Consider the following 17,697-nt stretch of genomic DNA (forward strand, 5'->3'; position numbering starts at 1 on the left):
ACAAAGCAAATACAACTGTTGCATTACATTCCCTTTAACCCTGAAAAAGGACAAATTATACTAAATAGTCTGAAACTCTTGTTTGATAGTTTAAAATAAGAGTTTTTATTTTACCATAATTTGAGCATTGAGCGCTTGACTCATTTTGTGATTGTGGGAATGTGTAATACAGGCAGGGAAATAGATGTGTATATATATATATATATATATATATATATATATATATATATATATATATATATATATATATATATATATATATATATATATATATATATATATATATATATATATATATATATATATATATATATATATATATATATATATATATATATATATATATATATATATATATATATATATATATATATATATATATATATATATATATATATATATATATATATATATATATATATATATATATATATATATATATATTTTTTTTTTTTTTTTTTTTTTTTTTTATTTTTTATTTTTTTTCAAATCACTCATTTGTGCATTGCAAGCGACATTTACACCTTTTTGAAAATTTCAAGTGTTCACACAGTAAGGTACAGGCTGATAACTGAGCTTAATAACAAACAAATATTGCTTTATAGTTGATTTATTGCTTGTTGTTTTGTTGTAAATTTCTTTTCATTTGCCCCTCACTTCCACTAATCTGTTTCTCAGCCTTTCAGTTCTGTGCTACAGTGAAAAGCACTTTGTCTATTAAATGCTTCATGCGCAGCATCCCTTTAATCTTGTGTGCCTGTGTGGAATCAACAACCTTTTACAATATGTACATTCTTAGTTGAGTCAGTAAATCACCTTCTGACTATTCTTCTTATTTGTACCCCTTTTAGTTGGACAGGTATGTTATGAGGTAAATTGTCCGTTACCGTACAACTGTCAATGACATTTAAAAAAGATCTTAAAAATAATAAAGAAAAAAAATCTTGCTTTATACTCTCATTCCAAAGTATTATAAACTATCATATGAAATACTTGCATATACCCATATTTCTGTCAATATTGATGGGTCTTTCTGGTAAGAAATACAAATGAAAGAAAGAAGGAAAAATGGCATTCGGAAAGAGATGCTAAGTCAATAATCGAATCAAAAACAATGAAATAGTTCCAACATACTATTAGAGGAAGAAACGGTAGCTTTGTACTTGACATTGGCAGATGCTTCTCTTCAAGGACATATGAAGTTTCTCTTAGAGTAAAAAAAAATGTCAATAGTGTGTTTTCCTAGCCATTTCATGGGGAAAGTGATGACAAGTTAATTGTCTGAGACAAATAAGTTAATTAACTACCATACTTCTAAATGTATGAAATGCATGTCACGATTGGAGAACATACAGTAAATATTAAGGCTTTACAAAGGTGGATTTTTTTTCAATTATTGGAATCTTTTGGAGCAATCATACTAAAAAGTACATTGGCAGGTTCCAAGCATTCACAAGATTACAGACAAAAGACTATTGATTTCACTTCAGATCAGTGCCATTTTCTTTGGTTGCATGCAGCCTCAACTTCAGAAATGTGAAATATTTCAATGGCAGGTGACGGAAATTCCACATTGTCTGAGTGTGTGTCTGACAATTAGCATATGACATAAGTTATACATGTCCTTTCTCATTTTACTTCTTCCTTCCATTACAGATCACATTCTTCATGTTATTGTCAGCGGTTTGTGTGATGCTCAACCTGGCAGGCTCTATTCTCTCCTGCCAGAATGCTCAGCTGGTCAACTCAATGGAAGAATGTCAGCTGGTAAGAAGCCCTTGCAAACTCCAAATACCACTTTTCAATCTCATGTCCTCTCTCTCTCCCATCCTCTTGTCTAAAATGCCAAGACAAATCCTTTTAGTCTTGCAATTTTGAAGTTTTCTGAATGAGATTATGAGAAAGTATCCAATTCTTTGTCACTTTCAAACTGTGACCACATCAAAGATAAGTTGGAAATAAATATTTCCAAAGTCATACAAATTCAAATTCCATTGAAACCCTGATGTGTAGATCATGTATTCTTTTCTTGTTTTTGGTATGGCTTTTACGTTGTGTGCTGACGTTTTTATTTTAATTATAGATGTAGCAAAAAAAAACATATATATAAACGTATATATTCCTGACAGAATGATTTACCTGTAATGATTTCCAGCCAATTTCCAGAGGTCAGGAAGCATTCAAATTTGTTTTTCATCCCTGCCGATTAAGGAAAGAAGCTTCTCCAGATTCTTGGAATACTTTTATAACCCCTTATAAAATGTTGGTGATTATGACTAAAATACATTTTTAATCATATGTGAATTTTAATGACTTTTTGTCAAGTTCAGAATGATTTGTCAAGAGCTCAACATTTTAGGAATGCATTTTTTTTTTTATGTCAAATCATGAAAGATTTCCTAATAACTTATGTAGCCGCAGAATGTCCTAAACTGGTTGTTTTTGTTTAATTTTTCCCAAATTTCCGTTGTCTATTTTTGCCGCTCACTGAGCTTCTTTGGAACGTGTTTCAGGTATGAAATTCAAAAAGAGTTTTTGCAACCACAAAAATAGTATCAACATCCTGATCATCATTTTCATTATCAAGCATATTCTAAAAGGCACAGTAACGGTAATACCAATGCAAATTTTCTTAATGTTCTATTTTAACTGGATGGATGAATCACATTTTTTAAAGCAATTTTGATTTTGTTAGAATTTAGAAGTTACATACACTGTATGTACTTGTACTTCTTGACAAAATAGACTCAAATTTAGTGTTCACCCAGCCTCTACCCTACATGTTTTTGGGATATGGGTGTAAACTGGAGAGCACAGTAGCCAGTGAGGACCCACCTAGGAGCAAACCCTCAACCACAGAATTGTGAAGCAGATGCGCAAACCACTCAATCACCCTGCCGCCCATTTAAGAATGAAAGGACAGTATGTTTTTTTGTCTTTTTAGAATTTACAAACCAATATTTTGGCTTCCATCCATTCACACTGGCAATTTCATAACAATCCTTCAAACTGTTCACCTGTCTTTTGTAGATCCTTAAAACTAGATGTCAAGAAATGGCCTTCACAACCTATTGAGAATACAAACTATGTTTTGTATATGGCACCAAACCACTTTGCCTCTAGCTTCCACATTCAGGCAGCTTTTTTTTTGTATCTGTGTGAACTTGAGTTTACTTCTTTACGTAGATCCCCAGAGATCTTCCCCAAGTCCCGACCTGAAATATTAATGCATCTCATGGACCTCTCCCCAAATTAATTAACCCCTACCCGTTGGGTTCATATGCTGCTTTCTCTCAATCTGTGACACATTGCAAGGGTTTTATTCACTGCAATCCCTCCCTGGGTAGCTTCTCCTATTTCACACCATCTCATTTGTTACATTGTTGTTTTCTTTTGCAGCTGCTGTTCTATTGTAAAATGGCACCATTCTGTTAGGAACATTATATTTACTCGTAACAGTCAACACAAAACCCACCAAAGTTGGCTGATTTTTGTTATATCAGTGACATTTAATTTATTCTTCCTTCTTTTACTCCAGCTCAAGTTCGACAGCGATGGAGTGTGCGTTTGCTGTGAGTTACAGCAACAGAGCTCAAGCTGCAACAACCTTGGAGAGACGCTGAAACTTAACCCACTGAGGGACTGCAATACCATCCGTTTACGTCTCAAGGTGTGTTTACAGACCGGTGATGTATCGTTGACCTTCTTTAAAGCTAGGTATTAAAATAAATGATAAATCTTCATGCTTTAAACAGCCGCACTATAAAGAAATTGACCGATAAAAGCCTGTTGAATGTTTATTTTTGCAGCTTTTTTCCCTACGAGTATCCGCACATTTGGTACATAGCATGGTTATCAAAAGAATGTATTTCAATATTCAGTCGATAAGTCCTCTAAATCAAGGGATGACTATCTAACTTTGAATACACAATTGGCCATTTTGATCATCTCCCACTGAATGAAAAAAACTAAATCAGAAAATTATAATAAATCTTTTGACTAATAAGTCAAGCAGGAAACCCTGCATCCTTGGTTTGCATGGTTGTTCTTTTAATGTGAGTGATATTTTACAATATAGTTCATTGTACATTAAACATTCTTCTTTAATGGATTGATTCATGGTTGACTTTCAAGGGATCGAATAGCTCAATCAATCTTTGCACCGGGACTTTTCGGCTTGCAGCGATGATTCCTTAGGGCATTAAAAAACTTTGTTTATTTCAAAAGGAAAATATGACCATATTCTTCAAAATGTGTTTTACATTCCGAAGAAACTGAGACAAGGTAGTCATTGATATTAAAAATAGCCATTGTTCACTATGCAATTAGAGATTGCTGGCCAGTATGTCAAAGACTCAATGGGCCTTAAGTCCTACAAAACATTTTTCTTTCAAAAGGTAAAGAATCAGCTCATGTGGGAACTGTCATTGTGTAACACTTTACACTCTGGAATGTGTGTGTGTAATCTTTCCAGCATTTCCAGTCAAAAATTAATTGGGGAGAAGGTGAAAAATGGTGCCAACATTTTTCTACCCCCAAGAGACAAAGCTCTTAATATATAAGACATAACTTGCCTGGCGTGGGAGCAAGTGCCCTGAACTTGGAAAATTATCTTGACTGTAGAGTCTGCAGGAATGATTTACTACATGTGACACTGTGCCTTTATTGGATAATGGCAATCATATCATTTGAATTTATGTGCCTGATTGATTATAAAACATTGATAACCAAATAAAAGACTCATCAGCATGCTCCTGGAAGGAGGAATGATCAAGAGCATTTATCATAGCGATCATTCCTCATCAAAAGAGATATGTGAATTGAGCAATAAACCTTTATTAAGAGCCAAAGTTGTCAGAGGTGTTGAGTTATGTCAAACCAGAAGCTGTCAAACCCCATTCCCCAGAGTCTTGGCCAGTCCATATTTCTGTTCTGTTCTGCTCCTAATGATATCCAGAAAGCTGGCTTTAACTGTACTTAGACAACTGTTGGTGCCCATAATATAGAGTTTACTAATAAAATTTTCCCCAAAAGATTTCGGCTATGATTGGGATTTCAATTCTTCTTTGAATGGAATTCAATGCCTTTATTGTCATTAAATAAGTAAAATGAGATTCAACCTTTCATCATAAAGTGCACAAATAAGTAGTCCTAAAAATATTTTCTATATACAATAAAAATAAAATGTGTTAAAAAAAACACAGTGACTAAAATGCTAGATAAAAATTTGCAGTGCTAACACTATAGTAGAAGTCTGAGAAAATTCCTTATTGATATGCATCTGGCAGTGTCATGGCATTTTTCATATAGTGCAGTGACGGTAATTAATTGAGTCTAGATTAGGTCCTCGTTGCAAAACTTGAGTTGATGACGGCTGAGTCTAAGTCTCTTTGTTTTGGCTGCTTTGGTCATGTAACGCCTGCCAGGGGGCAGCTTCTTGAAGAGGTGGAAGCTGGGATGTGTATTGTCTTTTGTAATGCTCTTTGCACCTCCATGCGCTGGCATTTGTAGATGCTGGACAGGGTAGGTAGGGGGCAGTTGATGATCTTTTGGACTGTGTTGATCACCCTTTGCGGTCTTTTCCTATCTGCTTGAGTGCCACATTGATACAGCGTAGGTCCACACGCTCTCAATGGCTGACCAGTATACGGTCAACAGCAGGTTTAGTTGCTTCTTACTGAGTACTCGGGGAAATGTAGCCTCTGCTACACGTTTGTGATGAGTGCTATGGTGTTTGCTGTCCAAGATAGGCCAGCAGAGAACGTTATGAAATCTTACCCAAACTTGGATCCAAAGTCTAATGCTCAACTACTGATGCAACAAGAAAACTTCTCACTCCATGTTTTGTTTTTGTTTAACACGGGTGACTTAGCTCATCTTTAACTATCTTTTTCAATTTCTAAGGATGTCCTCAGTCCTCTGATGAGATCAGAAATCAGGCCCAATCATGTCATTTTTTTTGAGAGGATGTGAATTGTGTAAAAAAAGTTTTTTAAAATGTATGTATGTACATTTTTTCATTTTAACTCGTCAGTTCCCATTGATGGATACAGACGTAGAATCCATTTTGACTGGGAGGTCTGACAGAGCTTTCAGTCCCATAGTCAAATTGGATTTGAAGGTCTCTCCCCCTCAATGGCAGTGAAACATGGTCATGTTGTGTTATGTTTGATGGAATGGTGAACGGAATTGGACCCATTTGCAAGGAACCAGGCAAAGGGGGGTGCAGGAGCACTCACATAAACTTTTAATAAGAAAATGTTTGCAAAACTAAAGTCTTCCATATAAAGGGAAAAAGTAGCAACACAACAATGAAACCAAACTTACTGGGGAAGACAAAAGGGAAACGAGTCACACCAACATAACAAAGCAAAACGCAAAGCAACACATTGGTGGACAGAGATATATGGGGTTTAAATGGAGCTGACAAGACCTGGAAGAGGAGAGGGAGGGTGAGCAGGTAAGACACAGCAGGTGAAACTAATGAGTGTAATCACATGGGCGGGACACCCAAGGGAAACACCCAAACTGCAAAACCCCAACAAAACATGACACTTTTTTTATGACAGTTACTTTGGTAAGTAATAAAAGAACCCATAAGTACAGCACACATTAATTATACATATCATATATGATAATATTTCTATATTTTTATTTAGAAGAAAGAAATTGTCCAGCAATAACAAAAAAAAGTCAAATCAAAACTAAAATAGCTCAATCATCTCTGCAAAATATGCAAAAAAAATGGTGTAACCTCATTTTAGTGTTGCAAAAGTGTTTTGAAAACAAGGGATGGTTAATGTTATTAGTTTTTTTTGTTGATGCTCAATTTAAACCCTCATTTAATGTGACTGCAATGTTGCGATAGCTCTCTTCAAATTTAGACGTTTGGATAAATGTACTGTTTTTCCCTTTTTAATACATTTTGGGAATCTGTGTCAGCAAATCTACAATCCTTTTCAACTTCCTTACTTTTATACCTTTCGCATTCCAATTTTCTTATTGTTTCCTCTCCCATAGGAACTGCTGTTCAGCGTATGTGCCCTTAACGTCATCTCCACCATTGTTTGTGCCCTAGCAACAGCCATGTGCTGCATGCAAATTGTCTCCACTGATGTGCTCCAAATGGTAAGTGGACTTATTTTAAAGGGAGGCTTTTTTCACAGTCAGTGAGGAAATGATCATTATCACCTCCGAATTGAATTGTATGATTTGATTCCCATTCTCTCTCAAGCCTGCAAAGAGAGATGAGTTTTTGCTAAAAAAAAAAAACTGCTGAGGACAGCTGTTGCAGGCAGGACCCGTGTCCTACTCTCCTACAGGAGGATAAAATGTTTATAGAAAATCTAAACTCACCTCATTTCTTCCATAGAGGTGTATTATTCTAGGAATGAACCTTTGCTGTCATTAATGTGGGGCAATAAGACTATTAACAACTTCTTAATTTCTCTTGCCATGAGGGAAATTAACATGAATAAGCTCCATTTGTTTTCCACACCAAAAATAGTGATTTAATTTGACTGCACAGCTCAAAAGCAAGGACTTTGCTAGAGCCAAAAGGGGAAACAATGTATTGTATAAAACATGTCTTTATATTTATGAACTATATTTTTATTGTAGAAATGCTTGATTATTCATTCATTCGTCTTCCATACCGCACAACCTCGTAAGGGTTGCTGGAGCCTATCCCAACTGACTCCGGGCGAAAGGCAGATTACACTCTAGACTGCTTGCCACTCAGCCGTAGGGCACACAGAGAAACAAACGACTATTCACACTCACAATCATACTGCCACCAGCGGGAATCGATCGCAGAAGTCAAGCGAGGTAACCACCACACCATCAGGTCGCCATGCTGGAATAATGACCATTAAAATACTGTATGTCCATTCTGATCGTCTGGAGTATATCTAAAATAACGGAACTGTTATTATTTTTTAAAGATGGTATTCAGAAATTCATGGAAAAAAATCTTACTTGAATATGTGTGGGAATCATTTTCTCACAGTTGAAATTCTGTTTACCAGATTGAAACTTAAGTGAAGTTCATAAAGGGACTTTATGGATTGACATAATAGGAATGGGCTTCCATAATGGCAGTGTGTACATTTTGATGTTTTTCAGTTCATGCCACACCGAACAAGAGAGCTAAATGCAGATTGTATGACCCCCCATGGGACTATCCTCCACCAAACACTGGACTTTGATGAATTTATTCCTCCCATTCCCCCGCCGCCTTACTACCCTCCTGAGTACACCTGCACACCATCAATAGATGGACAAAGGTAAGAAAAAATAGGAATCCTCATTGATTATATATTTTGTTTAATACAAAATTGCCAGAACAGCCATAATGAGCAAAATATATATATATTTTTTTATACATCATGATTTTCAAATGATGTGGCAACCTCAACTAAGCATCTATCATCATCCCAAAATGTTAAAATGGAGATCAAATCAAATCAAAAAGCCTATATTGTCATCATACACAGCTGCGTATAACAAAATTGGTGTAAGAAAAAACTGTATACGTTTATTAACATAGACAGAAGCACAAGCTAAAGCAGGAGATGGAGACCGATGGCTCCAGAGCCACACATGGCTTTTTGATCTGTCTTCTGTGGCCGTTTTGTCTTTGAAAATAATGAGTACAAAATGCCAGTGGTACAATGGAAGTGCTGAGTACTGTTGGCGACTGACCTCTGAGCTAAATGCTGCATATTCCTTTTTTTCTAAAAAGTATCTGACTTCAAGAACTCAAACTTTGAGAATCTCAGGAAAAGCTCTAACAATGACTTACCAAAATGTTGACAAATTATTCTAAACTGAGAACAGTCAAAAAAAATCAGACCACAAGCAATAAAACGACAGACAACGAACACCAAACCTAGGCTCATTGTCGTATGCCATAAGCATCCAAAGAAGAAGTCACGATGTTTGACAGAATTGTTCAATCTTTTTGAAGGAAACTGAGAGGCGGGTAGGCTGTCCAGGCAGTTATCCACCGTGGCATCAGTCTTAGACTGGGAAAAAGACTTTGTGCCTCTTTGTAGCCAGGCAAACGCTGAAATTAGTAGTCTCTTTAGAATCATCCTCACAGTTAAAAGTCAACTGTCTATCTGTCAAGCTGAAATGGCTGGCCCAATGCCACTTGCCCTTTTCATCCTGCCATTCTCTCTTTAACATGATTAATTAATGACTCTGTCGGAAATATTGAAATTCTGTTCTTTACAGAGGCCTCCACTTGGACTTCCCTCATTCTCCTTTCAGTGCCATTTATGGGGTGCCAATCAACAGCCCTGGGACACTGTATCCAACGGACCTGCCCCCACCATACGAGGCTGTGGTGGGACAGACCCCTGCAAGCCAGGTACGGATAATCCATCCCATAGGCTCTCTGAATGGCCTGTTAAATGGTGTGCCTTTTTAAGGAAGGATTTTTGACTGAATCTTCACTAATCCTGTAAAAATCATTTGTGCTGACCACCACAATAACATTCTTTTGTGTTGGAATAAGCATTACAAGATTGTCTTTTGCCAAGTAGGAAAATTGATAAAGATATTTTAAACTAAACCATTTGGAACTCTATTCCCTTTTTTTTTCTTTTGTGACAATTGGAGGCAGTCTGTGCTGCTGATTTGGAACATTTTCAGGAACTCTCCCAGGAGGGGCATATTTTACTCTCATGTGTGAGAAGCTTTCCCTGAAATTCATTCTTTACAGCTAAAAATAAATGCGTGAAAATTGCTGCATTGTATGTTTCAGTATAGTTTTTGTGAGGAAATTCAATTGGCAAAATTGTACGTGAACTGCTTAAATGTTGATTTAGTGTTGAATAGGGCAGAAAATGTGTTTTTTTTATATTCTGCTCATCACTAAAACTACAATTTGATTCCAATTCAGACACTGACGAATGAAAAAGTAAAAATGGAGCAATTGATCAAGATAAAAATTGTTGCCTATATTGCATGGTTGTTGCAAGCATGTTGTTAATCAAGTTACATTTTTTTAAATCATTTGTTCATCCATCCATACATCCACTCTCTGCACCATTTCCTTCAACATTGTAATGAAATTCATTATTATGTCATGTGGCCTTACAGTGCCCCCTGCAGTTATTATTTGATATCCAAAAACGAATTTCTTAAAACTGTCATATTACTACTAGTATACAAAATGGCAAATGGAAAATATCCCCTTCAGAATTGAGCTGACTTAAAGTTCGAAATGTTTTCCTGACAGGTCACCACCAGTAATGAACAACAGGCTACCGAATCCAGTTTATGTGATAGAAACACAACGACAGGACTCAGCACTCAGGGTAACACTTTGTTCGAAGGACAATGTTTCCTTTCAAGGCTTTTTACAACTGACCATGTGTTTCCAATTTCCAGCCTCTGTAGACAGTGCATCCTTAATGGTGTCCGAGGTTGCTGATCAAGACCACACTTGCTCTTCGGAGGATTTATGCTCCCTGGAGGTCCAAGGATCTGATTCCTCTCCCTATAGCACACCTCAAACTGCATTGACCGACGGAAGTTGCACCAGCCTTGAACTTTGTACAAGGACACGCTGCCATGGCTTATCTAACGCCAACGCCCGTCCTAGTGACACTGGATTCAGTGAGTCTTCACATACCCAGGAGTCCCTTGAACGCTCTCCAGACTGGTCCTCCGAGAACTATACCAATTTGGACCAAGAAGATTCCGCAGATAATTTGCGTTTATGTGAGGAACTGAGGCCTTCCATGCACCTTTGCGATGAGCTTGCATCAGCCAAACATTTGCCAGAAGAGCCCCCAAAATTGTCAGCACATTCTCTCATTAAAGCACGAATGATGAGCCGGAAACTCCCGCTTGCTGTTGCTCTCCCCCCACCTCCTCAGCCTTGCTCCCCCACCTCAGTGACCTCCTCTGGTGGGACCTTTCCCATTAGCCCCCTAGCTCCCTCTCCTTCTCCTTCCCCTCCCAGCCGGATACGAGGCCCCAGGTTGTGCTTTAGTGTTTGGTCACCCTCTTCTACTCCACAGCCCCCATCTACCTCATCTCAAAGTAGACGTTCACCCGCAGAGGGGCCTGGAGTGCTCCGTGCCGCCAGAAGGTACCGCAAACTGGCACGTATTGTGCGCTCTACCAGCGATCCCATTTCCTGCTCCTCAACTACTGGAAGTAAGATGTTGTTTTGATCCATTATCATCGGTAATTTGGGCGGCCCGGTGGGGTGAGTGGTTAGCGCGTTGGCCTCACAGCTTTAGGGTGAGTGTGAATGGTTGTCCGTCTCCTTGTGCCCAGCGATCGGCTGGCCAACGATTCAGGGTGCCTTAGGCCGGGAGACAGCTGGGATTGGCTCCAGCACACCCTGCGATCCTAATGAGGATAAAGCAGTTCAGAAAATGAGATGAGATTTGTAATTTGCGTTACTTCGTTTTCACTGCGGGTCAGTTCCATTATATTTTCCCATTTGTGACACGTATGAATTTTCATGCTGTGTGAACTTCCAAATATGACTTGGGACCATTTGTACGTGGATAGGGATCGGATGTCTGCAGTATACACACACACACACACACAGTGTTATTCAAAAGTAACTCCCTATTTTAAAACACTTAGAAATTATTCATATGTCCAAATGTTTTTCAAAATGTTTGGTGTACGTTCCTTGACGTATGGGGATTTATATTTATAGTCTTGTTTTCCTATCAGGTCAAATGTTTTTTTTATTTAATTTAAAGCCCTGCAAAAATGGCTGGACACATTACAATGCGACCTTGTGGGGTGGCACAGTTCAGTGGAAGAGGCATTGTTCCCCAACTCAGAGGTTGTGGGTTCGATTTCCTGCTCTGGTATCGTTTAACAAGATATTAAACCCCAAATTGATCCTGATGGTGTGTTATTAGTTGGTATCAAAGGACTTTGACCAACATGAAGGTGGGAATGACCCAAAAAGATGCGTAACTATGAAAATTTCTATTTTGTACACTCTGGTATGATTTTGTTGCAAAATAGATCTCCAAGGAGAATATCTTCTGCTGATTTGTCCAAGACATTTTTGGGGCAACTATAGCTGAAAACGATCATCCATAAGTCCACCTTTCACGTCCTGCAACAGAAAATACGTTAAAAAATTGATTTTTTAATCGAATTAAATATGGGTACGCATCTTTTTGGGTCACCCTGTATAAATCCAGTTACTATTACAAGACTGTCCCCTTTGCGAGTTCTTCTAGTGATTAGTTTTGCCTGACAATTTTTGATTGTCTTTACGTCGACTTGAGCATGCCTTCCTTTCATGGTCTGCCACCATTTTAGCACTTGAAAAACACATCTCTAAATGTCGTAACATGCCAATGACTAGCATGTTTTTTTTTAGGGTAGGTTTGTAGAACTTGTACATTTTAAACAAAATAACCAATCCGAAAAGAAAAAAAATTCCCATACATCAAACATAAATATTAAATAGGGAGTTACTTTTCAATCACCTTGCACAGTACGTCACCGACACAGTCACAGAGGCAAATGAGTGTAATGACAGACGAAACTGCAGAAAATAGATTTTCTATTTTGTTACTGAACGAAAAGCAAACAAAATTAAAAAAAATATTGGCTCTGGTAGCATAAAATCCTCAAATTGCCACAAATGTGTGACGGCTGAGACGACTTAAAAGGTAGCACATTGATTTCTGTAAATGCTTGTGATAGGTTGTCAGGTGTTCCAGTCACGGAGGCATTCTCTTCAAACTGCGGCTTACATATTTTCCCTATGTGAGCGGCTGCAAAAAGAAATTCGGATTAACAAAAAAATCTAAATCCGTCATGGCATCTTGCTGTGTTAACAGAGCCTTAGTTTCAGGTTTTTCTGCTTCTTCTCCAGGAGAAACTTGTGTCTCCTCCTCTGCAATTAATGCACCATCAGCTGGTGATTCATCTCATACGTCACCGGAGCAAGGTAAGGTAATTTTAATTGGTGTTAAGTAATAGTGACAATAAGGGCATGAGATTTCATTTCATTTCTTTCTTTCTTTCTCTCTTGCTTTAAGCTTAAAGCCTCGTCTCCTTTTTCCTGAAAAGTAATTTATATTTGATACAGAGTAGTTGATTTATACAAACTAGTACAAATTGTTTTGTATTTGTTTACATTGTGTTACATTGAGAACGACCTCCTTTTTACTCTTGAAATTTAGAATGACTGGGATTTTAGGTGCCCATCTTCCCAAAAAGAGCAATCGAGGTAAAATAATCTTGGTGCTAGTTAAAGAAGTTCATGATTACTTTACTGTGGCCGAGCTCCAGCTAAGCATTGGGTTCAGAGCCTTATGACATTGATCCTGAGTACAAGACACGAGTGATTTTCAAAAACAAACATACGGTTCTCTTCTGAGGAAATTATTACGTGACTGTTTGAGCAACATTCTAGGCAGTAAATGTGAGGGGAAAGCAGGCATTACTTATTATATACCCAATACAATTCCAACATTGTGTGATGGCAGCACCATGCTTTGGGGTCAGTTGTGAGAAAATGACTAGTTGCCATTGGAGGAAAGATAAGCATGGCACAAAAAATATCAAAGGGTACCTTCAGAACAAGTGATGTAAATAAGTAATTCCAATTCAGTATCTCTATAACAAGATCAAAATGAACTACATGCGCCCTAAAAGTTTCGTAACCCAAGAGATATTGAAAGCTCAGTCTAAGAGCGTGGATGACTTCTACTGGCTGACTTGAAACCTTTAGGCAACAATAAGGAAGCAATTAATGTCATTTAATTAATCAGCCTTCAGACTACATCTTCTATTTTAAATAATGCATGTACGCTCAAGAATATGGCTATAAAATTCCATTGTTATCTGTCCACATTTAACAGAAAAACTGCAATTTAAGTCCACAGTTAAGTAATGAGCCCTAGAAGGAAAAAAAATGGCTTACAGAATCAATGCATACACATCTCTAAAATATACCTACCAAATTCCATATTGATCCCTCGATAAATAACAGAGGATTAGTAATTTTACTTACTGGGGTCCTGTATAATAATCGGACAGGCTTTGTCATTATCATTGACTCGACAAAAGCCTAATTGTCATCATACCCAGAAACTGCATATGACGAAACTGGTAGTGCTTCTCCATAGGGTGCCTTTTCCCGGCAAAAGACCCAAATAAGTGATAATTTCAGACTCGAAATTTGGCAATCTTCCGTGATGGATACATGGCATCACCCCCGAGCGGATCACTTACCTCTCACTGTCTCTCGCTTACTTTCAGTCAGCCAGTCGGAGGCAGATCACCGCCCAACGTCTTTTCATGTTACCTCACCCCAAATGTATTACACAGAAGGGATTTTGTGTCGTGTTACCGCAAGTTTAGAGTCCTGGTGGATGTGGGAAAAATTGTCCTCTATGCTATTTGTCCGTAAATATATATGTATAGACAGTAAGAGGCTACATACACTCTTAAATGATTTTAGCAAGAGGCTGCAATATTACTGTGTAAAACATTTATTGTTTAAATAAGATAGTTACAGTGAATATACACATTAGTTTTCTTTACCAGTTCCCCATTCTCCATCCTCTATTTCATCTTCAGAGCTATCGGGCACATCAGTGGAAGGCAATGGAGGCAAAGCCAGTCACACGTGCGGCAAGAAGCAGCAAAAAGAGAGCAGAAAGATAGACCTCCACGTCAGAACCAGAGCTCTACAAACACACTCCCCCCATGAGCGACCACAGTCGCTGGCTGACCTTAAAATGTATAAAGACACTAAAATACTGGTGGCCAAGTTCCTGGAGCATTCAAGCTGCAATTTACCGCCCGAGGTCCAGCAGGTTGTCAACAACATAAAGTGTGTCATCAAGTCAGATGAGAAACATATGGAGGAGGCCATATTTAGTGCCAACGTCATAGATCAGGTAAGTTGATTATGTAGTGGCTGTCCGGCTCGTATTTCAAGGCATCGTACTGATTATTACGTCAGCATTTTCCAACATCGCTTCAGAACCAATGGCAAATGATCCTCCATCCGGACTACTATAATGTTTTTGCTTGGTGGTGCTTTTGTGCACGTGTTATACGTTTCTTTAAGCATTTTTGAAGGGGCACACCTACTTCGCGGAAATGCAGCTATTGCGGGGGGTCCCGGTCCCCATTAACCCCGATAGCCGAGGGAACACTGTACACCCATCAAAAGAGCCACATATGGCTCCCGAGCCATAGGTTCCCTACCCCTATTCTAAAGTGTCTCGTTCAAAGCAGATGTTATGTTTTTGTAGCAGTTGAGCTTTCTAAGGTTTCATAAACATTTTCAGAGCAAAATTGAGTTAAATCAACACACTCTGCTCTGTTTTGTCTCACATGTTTCAAGACTTAATAATCTAAACATTTTCTTTTTTCTGTGCTGTGCACAGGTAATGACCCAACAGATTAGTGGCAGTCCCAGGAAACGTGGGCAAGAGGACCTTCACCTCCAAAGCTGCGGAGCTTTGAGTTCTTCTCCTTCCTTGCGACGTCCCAAAAATCGACCTCAAACTACCAGCACTTGTGTAAATACCCTGGACTCGCCTTCCTTTGAACAAAGCTTTGAGTGCAGGGAAACAATTCTCTGACCAGCACCATTTGGAGGAACTCTGCTTAAACTATGAGGATATTCCAAAGTGCTCATGTTGCAGCCACACTATGCTGTGGAGTAATACATAAGCTATCGATCATCGTGAGGTCATGTTTGCAAAGTAAGTATGACAGTGGTACGAACAAAAGGGGAAAAAAGCTCAAACTATCAGCAGTCATCAGCAGAAATAGTAAGTAGCAAACTCTGAATGAGCCTGCTTGTCTGTAGTGGCTTTTTTTTTCCCTCATCAGAAAAATAAAACTGAATGTTTCTCCCTCAGGGGATTATTTATTTTTATTTTTATACACTGAGTTTCATCAAAATGAAACACATTGCCGCAAAGCTGGGATCTGTCATTCAAAGACAAGTGATATTGTGTTACAGTATTGGTATTTTTCTTGTCCGTGTGTAAAACAAGAGGAAATATTTAAATATAAAAGTATCATCCATGAACTGGAGAGAATGGGCTGTTTGACGCAATGTTGGGAGGTTTTCTGAAACTATTACAAATAGGATGGTGAATATTTTGTGGTGCCACTGGTTCAAGTACATTACAAACATTTTTTTGACTTACCTCATTGTGTTAGGTTTCTTATCAGTGTTCCAATAAAGGATGAGTTTGTATATTTTGATTTGTTTTTATTCTAGTCAAAGTTGAAAGTCAACAAATTATGCTCAATTAGGGGTGTCCAAACCGGTCCATGAGGGCCGCAGTGGGTGCAAGTTTGCCTTGCAACCAAAGAAGAGGGTACATTTTCACCAATTTGGTGTTGTAAGTGTAATCAGTCGATTGCCATCAGCTACTGCTGGTTTCATTTTAAAAAAAAACCTCATTGGTTTTTTCTTAGGTGTCTATTGAATTAGTTTTTTTTCCCGACTACATTTTGCTTTGTTTCCTTATTTTGAGTTTTTTTTAAATTATTTATTAAATTTTGGTTTGATAACTGCATCTTGCTTTTTTTTCAAATTATTATTAATTTTTTTCCAGTGGGAGCGTTTTTTTTTTATTATTATTTTTCATCCTGGCGGCCAGGTTTGTTTTTATGAATTAATCATTAAAAAAACAAAGAATAAAATTTTAATAATTCAAAAAACAAAAAGAGAGAAAGTAAAGAAAATAAATTATACTCCGAAAATAACTAAAAATTCAAAAGAAAATCCTCAAAATAAATTAATCAGAAAAAGGGAGTTGGTGAATTTGTTTCAAAAATAACCCCAGAAAATCATATATTTCTAAACATTTTTTTTCATTTTTAAGATGTATGCAGTATGCTTCCATAGAAAGCACTGTGAAACCAAACATGATTCCAAAAGTGATATACTATACATCAACTTTGACACACTTTGGCATTGAAAGAAAGTGAACTTAATTTACGTAAATTAATTGAGAACTGGAAAGGTTAGTGTATAGCTTTTCAAAGCTCATGCCCTACATTAGATGGGAACATTAATGCCTACCATGGATGCCTTCCTCGTATCTACAGTCAGACCCTTTTTCAAGGTTTTCTGCATTTGTGCTGAAATTGTTCATATTCAGAAAAGTCGCCCATGGGAATAACTTACAGAAGTCATCTTGTTTGTATGTAAGTTTGTACTCAGTTGGCCAACAATTCAGCTCTGGCTTCACAGATCAAAGTAATACATCCTCACTTCTTCTGTAGGGTCGTATTGCCCTCTGATGGCAAAGTTTGACAACACAGGCTGAATACTAACTGAAAAGACATTGGCACATGCCCTCAGTCTACTTACAATAGAACAATAAATATATATTTCACAGTTGGTTATAACCAAGGCTAAGGCCTTCCAGTGAGTTGTTTACATGTGTGATCGTGGGCTTTTTCTCGTATGATCCTTATCTCTTTCATTTTCTGAAACGCTTTATCGTCATAAGGTTCGCGGGGTGTGCTGGAGCCTATCCCAGCTGACTTCAGGCCAGAGGCGGGGGACACCCTGAATTGGTGGCCAGCCAATCGGAGGGAACAGGGAGACAAATGACCATTCACGCTCACACTCATACCAATTTAGAGTGTCCAATCGGCCTACCATGCATGATTGTGGAATGTGGGAGGGGCCCGAGGGCCTGGAGAAAACCC

At 37.9% G+C, this 17,697-nt stretch overlaps 1 protein-coding gene across 1 annotated transcript in view; it reads left to right on the forward strand.

Moving 5' to 3' along the window:
• The window catches only part of fam189a1 (family with sequence similarity 189 member A1), a 50,566-nt gene extending 34,338 nt beyond the window's left edge, over positions 1 to 16,228 (forward strand). Inside the window, exons 3-12 of the mRNA XM_077712931.1 lie at positions 1,657 to 1,767; positions 3,539 to 3,670; positions 7,021 to 7,128; positions 8,125 to 8,285; positions 9,238 to 9,373; positions 10,247 to 10,325; positions 10,399 to 11,172; positions 12,875 to 12,949; positions 14,587 to 14,909; positions 15,405 to 16,228. Of these exons, the coding sequence (XP_077569057.1) occupies positions 1,657 to 1,767; positions 3,539 to 3,670; positions 7,021 to 7,128; positions 8,125 to 8,285; positions 9,238 to 9,373; positions 10,247 to 10,325; positions 10,399 to 11,172; positions 12,875 to 12,949; positions 14,587 to 14,909; positions 15,405 to 15,602 (2,097 nt within the window). The 3' untranslated portion in view covers positions 15,603 to 16,228. The remainder of the gene's footprint in view (positions 1 to 1,656; positions 1,768 to 3,538; positions 3,671 to 7,020; positions 7,129 to 8,124; positions 8,286 to 9,237; positions 9,374 to 10,246; positions 10,326 to 10,398; positions 11,173 to 12,874; positions 12,950 to 14,586; positions 14,910 to 15,404) is intronic.
• The last annotated feature ends 1,469 nt before the right edge of the window (positions 16,229 to 17,697 follow it).

This window comes from Stigmatopora nigra, chromosome 3, assembly GCF_051989575.1.
Source record: "Stigmatopora nigra isolate UIUO_SnigA chromosome 3, RoL_Snig_1.1, whole genome shotgun sequence".
NCBI classification, from domain to species: domain Eukaryota; kingdom Metazoa; phylum Chordata; class Actinopteri; order Syngnathiformes; family Syngnathidae; genus Stigmatopora; species Stigmatopora nigra.